This window comes from Cornus florida, unplaced genomic scaffold (assembly GCF_030987335.1).
Source record: "Cornus florida cultivar Cherokee Brave unplaced genomic scaffold, ASM3098733v1 CherokeeBrave_3.0.0_Hap2_Chr03, whole genome shotgun sequence".
Classification (NCBI taxonomy): Eukaryota; Viridiplantae; Streptophyta; class Magnoliopsida; order Cornales; family Cornaceae; genus Cornus; species Cornus florida.
In genome coordinates this window covers 65401364-65415190 of record NW_026775573.1, presented here as the reverse complement: position 1 = coordinate 65415190, position 13827 = coordinate 65401364, and the positions used below count along the sequence as shown (strand labels likewise).

The window sequence follows — 13827 nt, the reverse complement described above, 5'->3', positions numbered from 1 at the left end:
ATAAATAATCTAAATAATATAATGTATGGATTTTAGTAAATAGGTCATTAAATATGTTGACACGTGTAACCGTTTAATAAACGTTTGGTTAGTGTTGAGGATTTCTGACATGATTATTAAATGAGTTGTGTTCGGCTTGACCTTTTCAGTAGAATACCCTTAAGTTGACACGTCTATGACCTGCGAAAGTAGCTGATCTCATCGCCAATAGAAAGACCCCAAAAAATTTATTTTATATATTATAACCTTCTTAAATTTACTTAGAGAAAAAAATATAAGTATATATTTTCATATATTATAACGCTCTTAAAAATTTTATTTCCTTCAAACACAGATTTAATGGTAATCTAAAAAAATTTCTATACTCATCTCTACTTTTTGTCCCACTCTCTCTTCTCGTGATTCCATGTTTTTTAGTTTCTTAACACCGGCAGTAATTATTTGAAGGGAAGTGGTAAAACTTCCCACTTTTCCTATTATTTTTTTATTTTTTTTCTTCCTTATTTCTCACATACTTTTCCTCCTCTCTCCTTACTTCTTTTCACGGCTCGTCATGATCTCACAATCTCACTCCATCTGAATATTCGGAACCCATTTTTATTTGAAGATTTATTATTATTATTTATTATTATGCCGCAAGTCAGCAGAATTCTCTTTGCCGCCAGACCTCCAATCGAGCTGGGTTAACTACGCTGTCGTCTTAATTTGTGTTCGTCGCAGACAGTGACCGGACACTTCATCAATTGTACGTTACATTCCGGACGCCGTCGTTTTCTACAGCCCCGAATCTTATCTTATATTAATATATTAATATTTACTTATCAAAATAAAATAATAAAATAAAAAATATATATTAATATTAACATAATATCAAGTGCATTCTTGTCGTTTTGCATGAACTTAACGATTCTATGACAGAATGGGACAATATGATAGTTTATGTTATATCACGAGATTTTTTAATACTTCAAGAAATTAGTAAATAATTTCGATAAACAAGAGGGTGTTTTCAAATTTTAACTTAAAAAAATACTTTTAACAAAATTTGAATATAAGAATCTAATTAATATTTTTGTTTCTCAAAAAGTTAGAATCTAATTATTAAATAAACATTATTAACTATTATTTTTTATATATATATATTATATATTAAGGGGCTCCATTTATATATATTTTTAAAATCTCAAATTATATTGAGCGGCCCATAGTTGATCCAATTGGGGTTGTTATATCTCTTGTTACCACTTGTTATTGCTCCCAATGACATAATCTGTCTCTCTATATTGGGAGTTTGAGCTCCACTCGGCTTAAAGCTTTCCAAAAAATAAAATAAATAAATAAATAATTTTTTAGATTTAGATAACTTGGCATTCACATCATAATCAATGGCTCAAATTTTGGCTCCCAATTTACACCAGCTGAGTTATTCGTGGAGCACAAGTCTTGATATCCATATTGAAGTTTGCCAGCCTACCATGAAATTTGTGCTGGCCGTTGATTGGTTCAACGTACTCTATATATATATATATATATTTATATCTTGTGAACAATGGAAACTACTATCTTTAGTTTCCTTTGACGGCTCATATAGCTATATAATATAGATGTATTATTGTAAGGAAACAAATTTAATTAATTGGCGTGATCATTCAACCTCCTTTTATACTTAGGCACCAAGTATTTGTTTGATTATAAATAGCGTGGACGCATTATCAAACCCCGTAAATTTTTATTTTGTTTGTGTGTATTTTATTTTTTTGAAATTTTTTATGAAGGTATCTCTAGTGAGCATAATCAAACCCCGTAAATTTTTATTTTGTTTGTGTGTATTTTATTTTTTTGAAACTTTTTATGTAGGTATCGAGCGTGATCTAGTGATCTACCTCTCTTTCGTCCTGTGATCTAATAATATCTTATCTACCTCCCCCAAGTCCCCTAAGTGAAAGGTGGAACTTCAAATTCTAAAGGAACAAGTGAGTATGTGAACTGTGGATGAAAAAAAATAATAATAAATGAAGTTTATTTTCTTTCTCAAACTAAAACTCATATTCTGGACTAATAAACCAAGGTTTTTATCATGATGAAATGGAGGTATCCATAAATGAGGTCGGTTTCAGATTTCAAACCTGAAAAGAGGGCAACAGACCTCCATAAATGAGGGCGATAGACATTCAGGAGGTAATAAAAAATCTAAGATAATTTGAAATCTCCCATTAAAAATTGTGATTCAATTTACAAATATACTTTCTCCGTCCCAAAATACCGGTTCATCTTTTCATTTTGAGATGTCTCATTTCAAAATTAAATGTATTATTTTTTATAACATTACTAAACTACCCTTTTAACTATTTTTTATAATATTTCCAAACTATCATACAAATACACTAATTACTAATTACGAAACACTATTTTGTCTTTTAGTAAGGGTATATTTGAAATTTTACTCTTATCAATACAATAAAAAACTATAAAAACTCCACTACCATAACAACTTAGATTCCTCACGCAGGACATATTTTGGGACAGAAGATATATATATATCATTCCATCTTAATCATTATAGCACAGTTGAAACCACAACGGAAATACAGATTTTAGAGCATCTTCAAAATGAAAAAATACAGAAGCAGACGGCATTGACACACCTTCTCTCAATAACAACAATAATAAGTATTCCACAAAAGAGGGGAAAACAAATTAGTAGATAAATAAGATAATTAAAGAAGCATCTTCTATGAGATGGACCTTTATAATTTATAAACACCTGTGTGTTCTTGAAACTCAAACAGTAAAAGCCGAACTCATCCCGCACAACAGGGTAAACACAAACTTATAATCTAACTAGTCCTTGTTGCAAGAATATTGGCTTCTTTTAACTAGACAGAGATTTTAAAATCGGAGGACTCAATGAACACAACCTTTATTTTCTGGGCCGGATAGAGGAGATACGCAGCCTAAGCAGGATAAACGAGGTGAAAATCACATGGCAGAGTTCAAACCAAGGAGAGAGATAAGCGGAGAACTGGGTGTATGAGCTTGTTTCCTCCTTCAATGAGCTGCATCTCGACTATAGAATTCATCAAGGGTCTTTGCTGGTATACGGTGGAGAAGCTCACGAGGGAAGATCCGAAGCAGTGTCCATGCTAAATCGAGTGACTGGAAGATGTTGCGGGTATCATAGGCTCCTTGGGCAACGAATTTCCTCTCGAATTTGTCTAGGAACTCCAAATACAGCTGTTTCGTTCAAGAGGAATTGAGTGTTAGTGCAATCAGAATTAGTCTTAACTATGATAAAAATTGCAACAAAATTACGAGAAGAAAGAGACCAGGTCTTCAGAAGAAAGTGCTTCTTCTCCAACCACAGCTTTCATTGCCTGGACATCCTTCCCAATTGCATAATTTGCATACAACTGAAAGGGAAAAATAAGATAAATCATGAACGAAAAAGAGGTGGTCAAAGCGCTTATATCAGTGAACTAATTTTATAATACTTGAGCTAAACAAACAGACCTGGTTGGACACATCAGCATGATCCTTCCGAGTCATCCCCTCACCAATGGCACTCTGCAAAATTACAATAATACAATTTAATATAAGCCCTCTATACTACAGTTTTTCTCTCAGTTAAATAATAAGTCAACAGCATACCCGCTAAAACCCAAAAAAATGACGCAATTTTACAACCTTGGACCAAATTAAGCACAGTTCTATGCTTACCTTCATTAAACGAGACAATGACGGAAGCACATTGATTGGCGGGTATATCTGTTCAATTCAAACAGAAGAAAAATTTTTAGTTGCACCAAAATTTATACGCCACCCATAATCAATCTATCATTTCTGAAGTTAATATGTGGCCATCTGTAAGGATCAAACACCCACCTTCCTGAATCTCCTAGGTACATACTACGATTTGTAAGTGAAACATCTCAATACTAACTCTCATACATACTACATTATTTATTGACCTATTTGGTAATCAGCCAAACTTAAGCAAGCAATGGAGCTGAATTGTTTTGCACCGAGTACATCTTCATGAACCAAGCAAAAAATTACAGTTCTGGAAATTAACCAGAGCTGTATAGAGACAATGGTGGTATAATTACTTTATTTGGAAGCTACCAGCAAACTTCTGTGCATGTAGATTGAAATTTTCTGTTTATAACGTGCCAATAAGGAAATTTCCGAGGCAAAAAAATAAATTAGGCACTCTATTATTAAGCATTACATATCATTATCCAATATGTTCATGGCACTTGGTGAGGCTAGAAGTAAACATCATGAACTTGACACACTGGTTTGATTTGAAATTACAATTCCAACAACCAAAATACTAAAATGATTCCGAAGTAAACCTGGTGGCTGACTTCAAGACCTTACCTGTCGATTTTGGAGCTGTCTGTCAATATAGATCTGCCCTTCAGTGATATAACCCGTAAGATCCGGAGTCGGATGTGTGATATCTAATCATTAACACAATAAAGCTCAGAAAGACTAAAGTTACTAAAGCAAGATATAATAATATACTTGACAGCTAATGTGATTAGATAAATGGTGTATTACCATCATTTGGCATAGTTAAAATTGGAATTTGTGTGATGGAGCCTTTTCGTCCTTCAATTCGTCCAGCACGCTCATAGATTGTTGCAAGATCAGTATACATATAACCAGGATATCCACGTCTTCCTGGCACTTCCTCTCGAGCAGCAGATACCTGCAGTTGCAATTAGTAGTTTGTGTCACTCCAATAGTCTCTAAAAATAATTAAAAACTATTATGATTAACTCAACAGGGATAGTTGCAAACACACCATATTTCAACTACAACTGTTGGAAGTTCTACATATTTCTGAAATTTCTTGGAATTCCACCACCAGACAATAAAAAAAGAAAATACAGTAAAGTTGACTTAATTCAATTTATTACTTTGGCACATGCAATTGACTGATTAAGGTACACCAGAGACAGTCCAAAGTATACTCATGCATGTGGTGTGTGTGTGTGTGTTGCTTACCTATCCAAAAAAACAGTATACTCATGCATGATTACCTCACGAAGAGCGTCTGCATAGGAACTCATATCTGTCAATATGACAAGTACGTGCTTCCCACATTCATATGCCAGATATTCCGCAGTCGTCAGAGCAATCCTAGGAGTAATAATACGCTCAATTGTAGGGTCGTTGGCCTGTAAAAAAAGTATATAAGGACCAAATTTTCAAATTTCAGCATTTCCACCCAAAATTATAGCATCAAATTTCCGTTATGGCAGGAGCCAAAATCAGTTGATGGAAGCAAAAGGTTCACGAGTTAATTCATAACAAATTACCAAGTTTAGGAAAAGGGTCACTCTTTCCATTGATCCATTCTCCTCAAAATCACGTTTGAAAAACTGTGCTGTCTCCATGTTGACACCCATAGCTGCAAAAACAATGGCAAAATTGTCCTCCTCTTTATCCTGTGAAATTATGATTTAGGTAACAGGAATCATCTTTCAAAAATTCAAACATTAACAACAAAAATCAAGTATATAAAATAAAAGACAGGAGGAAAGGACTGCCTTGCTAATAACTCCCTCATAGATACAAAAGAGAAAAGGAGGTAATAAATTGATGGAAACCAAAGACATCATATAGAACCTCACTCACACTAGTTGAACCACAATCCATTACAGAACATTTACCTCACTCAGAGGTTGCAGCTTTACTATTCACTATCAAGAAGTACAATATAAAAGATGGACATTCTTATTGATTCCAAATAATTAAGATACTCAACTCAATAAAGCCTTTTTCTCAACTACTTGAGATTGGATACATGAATCCTATTTTTCCATTTTGCTCTATCTAAGGCAAAGCCTAAGTCAAACCACATGTCATCATATCCTTCCATGCTAACTCTACCCACATTAACTTTGGTCTTCCCCTTCCCCTAGCATTACCCTCAATGAGGAATCATGCCAAACTTAAGTTTGCACATTCTGTTTCTCCCAACACCCTTGATTAATGGGATGAACACTGGTTAGTGGACCCTACATAAAATTTTGACCCACATTTAGTAGGTAAAATGAAACAAATCGTCATCAGATTTAGGTATTCATTAGTACGAAAGTAATGGAACAGCACACAGCGCAGAAGTAATTATGAATTTTTGTTCTTGGTTATTATTCACATTAAGAATATTGTGTTTAAACATTACTAAATGCAAAATACCATTTGCCAACCATACCTCAAGTAGATTTTCAGTTTTCTCCAACCGCTTTACCAAACCAGCCTGACGACATATTTGTGCTGCTATTTCATTATGGGGAAGACCAGCAGCAGAAAATAGAGGAATTTTCTGTCCTCTAGCTATTGAATTCATCACATCGATTGTTGAAATCCCTGTCTGTATCATTTCTTCAGGATAGGTTCTCTCGCTAGGGTTGATAGAACTCCCTGAAGTAGACAAGTAACTGATTAAAATCACATTTAAACATTGTAGATAACTATTGCATCATTTAGATGTCATTGGCGACCAATACCACTTACCAGAAATATCCAAATAAGCCTCAGGCAAAATAGGAGGACCATTGTCTATGGGTTTCCCAGAACCATTAAATATGCGTCCAAGCATATCCAATGAGACAGGAGTTTTCAAGACCTGCAGTTGAGTTGTAACTTTCTTTAAAAAAGGAACAAAAAATGCTTTAGGGGCAATATAAAATATATATATATAGATAGATAGATATATGAAGATTCAAAGATAGCATCATATAAAAGTGAGCACAGACTGATCCTCAAGGACAGGCAAAATGGCTCAACTATCACAATAAAACCATGGATCAGAAAACAGATTCTGATTTCCATCTACAATTTACAATTCAATTTAAAACCAAGTGCTGCTTATCAGAAATTTTCTGTAAAATAGAACTACCAAGTGTAATCTATTTGTGAGCACAATTGATCAATTGAAACATGGTATGAAAGATTTGCAGGTATGTGCAGAAGCTGGGTAAAGATATCCCTTGCAAAGGGAGCTCAAAGAAGCAATTTTAAATTTTTTATGGAAATCATGCAGGGCCTGATGGTGTATTAGGATGAACTTAAAATTAGCAATCAATTACATAGGACAAAACATATTACCCCTTCAATATATTAATGCTGAAGAACATCTAAATACTTCGTGTGCCATTCAAAATCCCACTTCTTGCTTCTTAGACATCGAGGATTATATACCATGTATAATTGCAGTATATAATTTGTTTTGACCTGTAATTTAGTCACTATAAAGGAAAATCCATATTCTAAATTTTATGCACATATTAGACACCACCAAGTAGTGATTTGCAAACTTGGACCGTACAAGTCCATCAACCAAATCCTATCAAGGGATAAATAGTAATGATCTCAGCTGGGGCAAACCAACAGTGGCTAAATTTATAATTCCAATGTTCACCAAAATATGCATAGATGGTTTGTTTGGCATACAATCTTTAATAAATACGCCTACAAATACAACAAATAGAAGAAGTGGTTGCTAAGGCTGATATGCTGAATATTTCAATTCACAATAATTGACTCAGCAGACCATCATTTCTAATAAATCTGGTTACCACTTCACTTAAAAGATGAATATGTTCGCTTATTCTTTTTATTTTTCTTTGGAAAAAGTGGTGTGGGGGGAAGACATAATATATAAAAATAAAATAAAATAAAATAAAAAAATCAATCTTCCAAACAATGTTCTTTGAATATTTGCATGAAGAATTCTATGACAGAATATAGGCTACTTTGGATTTTTCGGAGAATAATATGAACAATTGAGAATGATTATGTACCTCTCCTGTAAACTGCACTGTTGTGTATTTGTTGTCAATTCCAGATGTTCCTTCAAAAACCTGGTCACCAACATATGTAGATATAAAAAATTGAAATAAAAAAGTATACAGTCACTGAAGGCACTCAAATTTCAAAATTCTACCAGTAAAGGGATATCCAACACAAGAGCAGGAGGTTTTCATAACATGTTCAATCAACCAAAGGTCTAGGAAAAAAAATCTTTAAGGCAGAAAGCTAAACTAAAAACACCATAATCAAGGCCCACATAACATCCAAGATACACTTATCACCATATAACCGTATGTCATTCTAGTCAAACAGTGGAAGCTTCCACCAAGGGGCATTTGAATTCAAACAAAAGCCACATCGGAAACTACCTTACTGGATAGGTAAGTACATGCAGTGGAAGTTTTATGAAGAATAGCTAGATTTGTTAATTTAGATGATGCATCAGAAATGACATTTCCCCAAAGCATATATGAGAATGAGAACCTAAAGAAGATTGAAGAGATTATATAATGGAAACTACCACTTGTTAACAACTTAAATAATATTAGATCAACATCATCATAAAATATGGACAGCTTAAGCAAAGCATGGAGCCAGAAAACATTTAGCAGTTTTGAAACTTATAACCCTAAGCAGTAGTAGTCAAATTAAGAGGTACAAGTACAGGACATTACTGCACACTATAGCACTACTAGAAAATCACTTCACTGAAAGAAGATAACAAAATCTGTGAATTGGGGGGAAGGGGGGAGAAGAAGGCAGAAACAATCATCTGCTTGAGTAAATTGATTGAAAAATCAATCTTCAAGTCATAAAAAATTATGAACCCACTCAAAACATACAGAACCATATGGGGATTGCCAAACAGTAATTACCTGAACAACAGCTTTCTCCCCATCAACTTCTAGGACTTGACCACGTCGTGTTGTTCCATCTCCTAAACGGATATTGACAATCTCTTGATACTTGGGTCCCTGACATAATTAAACGGAAAAATGCATGTATCTTTACATTCTGAAATTAAATATATGCATATGTGTGTGTGACAGAGAAATCGTAAAAAATAATGAGGGGCGTAGAGCACAATATCTACCTTAACTTTTTCAAGGATGACCAGTGGTCCAGCTACCCCAGAGACAGTTCTATACTCTGCAAAAATATAAAGGAGTTAAAGTCCAGATCAAAATCATGCTCAACTTTACCATGAACCAAAATTTTGAGTAAAGCTCCAAGTTTAAATTATATATCCATTGGCAACAGTTTTGTTACGGTTTTACCACATTGGATTAAAAATCAAATGGTTATAGAATCAATAAACATTCTGTTGGGCAACTCATGCATGCCCACTAAATAGGATTTTCCTTGAACTATTATTTAGCCAACTACGTTATCCAGCCCATCATAATTACAGGGGCTGCAGCATAAAAGGAGAGAGTTAAAGTCAAGATGACCCTGTAGGGACGCCCAAATAGATGTCCAACAAAAACCTAGTGAAAAAAATCGATGTGCTTCCAGTGAAATGTAAAACCAATTCCTACATGATGGTTAAAATAAATCATGAAAAGCTTCTTCTTTTTTTGATAAGTAAATGTCACTAAAAGAGTACTCAAAGGGGGGAGCACATCCCGAAAAGAATAAATATAATATTTACCAAGAGAGATGTGGTAAACTCCCTCATGACACATGTCATTTTCTCATTTGATCCCTTAGGATAAAAATTATAGTATTTAGATATAATATATATGCATGTACATATATATACACATGTGAGCATATATATTATGATAAAGCTCATAAAGATTGGGGGTAAAGAAATTAAGCTAATGAATTGATAGGAGCTATCAATTTATCAGATGGCACAATTTTCAATCAGAAAAGACGTTCAATCTTATCATACACTATGGGTTCCTATAGATATGGCAGATCCCCTATCAGTTTAACAAGAGGATTACCTCTAAAGTGGAGGCTACAATTCTATCAAAAAGCTGTCAGTTCCTACAGTTGCACACAGATCTTTGTACTTCAAGAAAAAAGGAAGAAGTCACGTGAGGAATGATGTAAATCATTTAAATTCCAAAAAAAAAAAAAATTGGCTGCCTTTGTCTTTGATGGGCCATGTGGTGTGAGAGAAAAAGGAGATCCTTTAATGGGGAGGAGTCTCCTATTTGGTCTCTTAAATACAACATACTGTCTTCTTAATTCTTTTGGGTTGATGGGCAAAATTATAAATCTATAGATAGTCTTTCGGATTTCGTGGATAGCTTAAAGTTGTAGTGTCGCTGTAGGCGGCTTGTTTTTCCCTTGGGAGCACTCCCCTTTTGAGTGCCTTTAATGAGTTATTACCTATCAAAGAAAAAAAAAAAATGCCTGGATATTGTTTTAGAAGTATTATCATTTTTTCTTTTATTCAATGTGCATTATTTTATTTCATTGTAAATCAATTCCATAAACTACGTCTGTCACATTCCTAGTGTCTTTATATTGAAAAATTGAGTTAAAAATCAGAAAATTAACTGCCGAATAAATTTGTTATGCTACACATATATTACTCAATTACTCTACATTGTGTTATTGTTAATAATATTTTTAACAAATGACGGAATAGATTACATGTTTGATTAAAATATGTAATTCTTTACTCAATTTCCTTGCAATAATTAAAAAAGATGTGAGGGTGGTAATAATGGACCTATTGGTAGAAGTACTGGTGGCCCTAGTGATGGCATCAGATGGAGATTTGGTATGCCGGTTGATGGGGATAGTCACAAGGTCCATTGTAATTTTGGGGGTAAACAAGTCAAGGATGGCATCACACATTTAAAGGAGCAAATAGCATACCTGAAAGGGTAATTTGGCCCTATGGACTATATTAAGGCTATAGATCGTGATCATGCCAAGTGGCAATCTAGAGAGACTGCAGGTATTATACCAACCATTGGAAGATCGTAATGGTGGGGCTTTCAATTGTATCATGATTTGAACAGAGCAGTTATGTAATTCATTTCTTATTTATTTGTCCAGTTATTAACTTAAATGTTGGTGTCCAGTTATTTGTATTTTTTTAACCATTTATGAATTTATCATTTAACAATGAATTGTAATGTTTCCAGGTTATTATTAAATCCACAATTCTTGTATGGTCCCAGTCCCCCTTAGGAGACTGTTAGAGAAGTAATTAAAGGGGTGACAAATGTTACTAGTAGATTGCATTTTAAAATGGTTAAATGCAATGACTCAAGTAAGTAATTGACTATAGTAGTTATACTTAACTCACTTAAATGGACGAATCACAGTGAATCAAATAATTATTTGACTGAGGAAAAAAAAAATTATTATTTGACTGCAGTAGCTATACTATAACTTAAAAACAACTTATAAATTACAACTTGACACTTGGCACATTGGCATGTTACATCGGCAAAAACAAGAATCTTTTGGCACCTCATTGGCACAAAGGGTCACTCATCAATCTTTCCCTACTAAATTAATTAGTTCATTTTATGATCTTTTCAACTTTCAATCCACATAGTATATTGGCTAATTACTTCAATTGTTTGTGCCTGTGCAACTGAATTGTGGATTTTATATGGGAATAATACTCCCAAGTTACAAGAACTTAAGGTCAAAGTTTTGAGATAATAACCAGTTTGTTTAACTGGAAGAGCAATTGGAGCTCATTTTCTCTCATACACCCCAAAGCACAGAACAAATTAAAGCATGACAAGGTTCGGCAGTCACCACAATATGAAGCTACATCTCAGGCACATAGCAAGGAAGTTTCAACCCCACCAACTTGGATTACATCTTCAAGCATGATGATCCGCTCACCCCTTGGTTAGAAGAGAGGGAACAAGTGAACAACATTTGCTTGATGGAGAGGACCTATTTGGCTGTCTCTCAGATGATGAGACGGTGATGACACTGCAGCAACTACTCAACCAACTAATTCATCACAATATTCTGGGCCCTCCTCTTCTTGTGCCCCTTAATCACTACTTTAATAGTGATGATGATGGAGATGGTGGGTTTGGCAATGATTGTGGTAATGGCAATGAAGGCAGAGGTTGAGGTGGGGAATATGATTGTGGCAGTAGTTCAGTTGATGGTGGAGGTGTTATGCTTACAGAGGTGATTACAAAGTATCTGAAGTTCCACATCCTAACATTTTGTATAACAAAAACGCTATACCAAAGCAAGGAAATATTTAATTGCAAATTTGAGGAAAACCAAGAATTACAGTCTTGAAGGGTGCCTCAAATCTCGAGTTCCTCTTTCAATCCTCATCACCAATAGCAACATCATCCTCAATTACTTTTTCCTTGTATTAGATTAAACTACAAACTTAATTTGGAACCCATGTTTCCTACAATATCAAATTCAAGATCTCTAATGTACACTTCGCTTAGACTTTTGAAATATTTATGCTGCCCTTTACTGAAAAATTCAGAACAACTCGCTCTCAAAACAAGATACCACTTCTAAAGTGCCATCAAGTGGTGCCTAAGCTGAATTAAATTTTATATACACAATCTTTCATCGTAAAAAAGAGTTGTCCACAAATATATCAAACAAGCAAATATATATACATATATATATATATAACAACTTACCCATGCCAACCTCCAGCGGTCCCTCTTCATTGTCGAGATTGTTTTGCGCCAGACCCATATTCAACCTGAATATGGAAACAAATTAGAACCCCAAATCGTCAATGAAATGTCATCTAACACAGGCATAGTCACTTTGCAGCTTAGTCACATCATATATTAGTACCTATCTCTACAGATATAGGTAAGTACACACATACATGTGCTTATATACACACAAACACTTGAGATCAATACAAGCTAGGTCAAAGTTACAGTAAAAGATGTAAAAGAAGACGAACGCTGAAATCAACTGTAGATCGAATGAGCACCCAATTAAGATTCGGTGGGTTAGGAGCTTGGAGTTAATTCAGGAAGTTGATACATATACATATACATACACCAATCAATTTGATGAACAATTACTGGGAATTCGAGAAAGGGATCTGAAAAGGAACGTACCTTTTTGATCTGATACAGAACGATATAGAAGAGACAGACGGGAGTGAGATCTAATGGAGGAGATGAAAATTGGTGCTGGGGAAAAAATCAGCGCGATCAAAATCAAAGCTTTATGTATCTGCAGAGGTTGGGATCGTCTACACAATTGCACATTTTATCGCGGATGAGGAATATTGGAAAATCTCACTGTTAAATACGTGGAACTATGTGATTGATGATTGCCTGCCAATGGGGTAGCTTTTGGGAGCCAAGTAATTGAGAGATGACACACGTAGTGATTGTATAGGAGTTGTTGGGGTCCATCATAAAAGTAGCACCCCCACTCCACTTATCATCATATTTATAGACATTTACACATGTTTTGCGCTTAAAATCAAAGTCACATAAAGTAGGAGCGAGAACGAGAGCGAGAGCGAGAGAATTTAAAAGCAGAAGCGTGAAAATGACAAAATTAAGTCTTAAGCAGTGAGAATTTGCGCGATAGCGCACATAGAGTGTGAGAGCTGGAGCATGTTTAGAACGTGAAAACGATATCTTTTGAGAAAGATAATGTGACTTAACTTAAAAACATATATATATATATATATGTATATATCTAATTTGAACCAGAGTCGATATATCAACCAACGCAAATACACTCGTAAATAAAAACATATATATAAATACATATATATATATATATATATATATATATATATATATATATATATAATCACACTTTGTTCTCTCTGTTGAAATTTTTTTAATTTTTTTCAATTAGTTTTTATCACGCTGATATATTTTAAAGACTGATTAATATTCCAAAAACAAAACAGACTATTTAAAGGAATAGGAAAATACTGACTTAATTAGTTTTAAATGACTGCCAACTATGCATCCAAACGTCAACGTTTTAATGATTTTCACCACATAAAGGGATCTGAATCCCTACTAATAAGGTCAGTTTGATTTA

At 34.2% G+C, this 13827-nt stretch overlaps 1 protein-coding gene across 2 annotated transcripts; it reads right to left on the bottom strand.

Annotated features, from left to right (window-relative positions):
* Positions 1-2697: 2697 nt before the first annotated feature.
* On the bottom strand, positions 2698-13001 carry LOC132300696 (V-type proton ATPase subunit B2). 2 transcript variants are annotated; one of them, XM_059797895.1, is made up of 15 exons: positions 12876-13001; positions 12438-12502; positions 8921-8976; positions 8703-8801; positions 7818-7877; positions 6529-6640; positions 6227-6435; positions 5328-5456; positions 5049-5186; positions 4564-4714; positions 4381-4463; positions 3718-3765; positions 3511-3564; positions 3327-3410; positions 2698-3234 (listed from the first exon to the last, which is right to left on the bottom strand). In XM_059797895.1, the coding sequence occupies exons 2-15, from the start codon at positions 12493-12495 to the stop codon at positions 3049-3051; spliced, it is 1467 nt and encodes a 488-aa protein (XP_059653878.1). In that variant the 5' UTR covers positions 12496-12502; positions 12876-13001; the 3' UTR covers positions 2698-3048. The 2 variants fall into 2 exon arrangements, with proteins under 2 accessions (XP_059653878.1, XP_059653879.1); XM_059797896.1 differs by lacking the exon at positions 12876-13001 and adding an exon at positions 12716-12844.
* Positions 13002-13827: the final 826 nt, after the last annotated feature.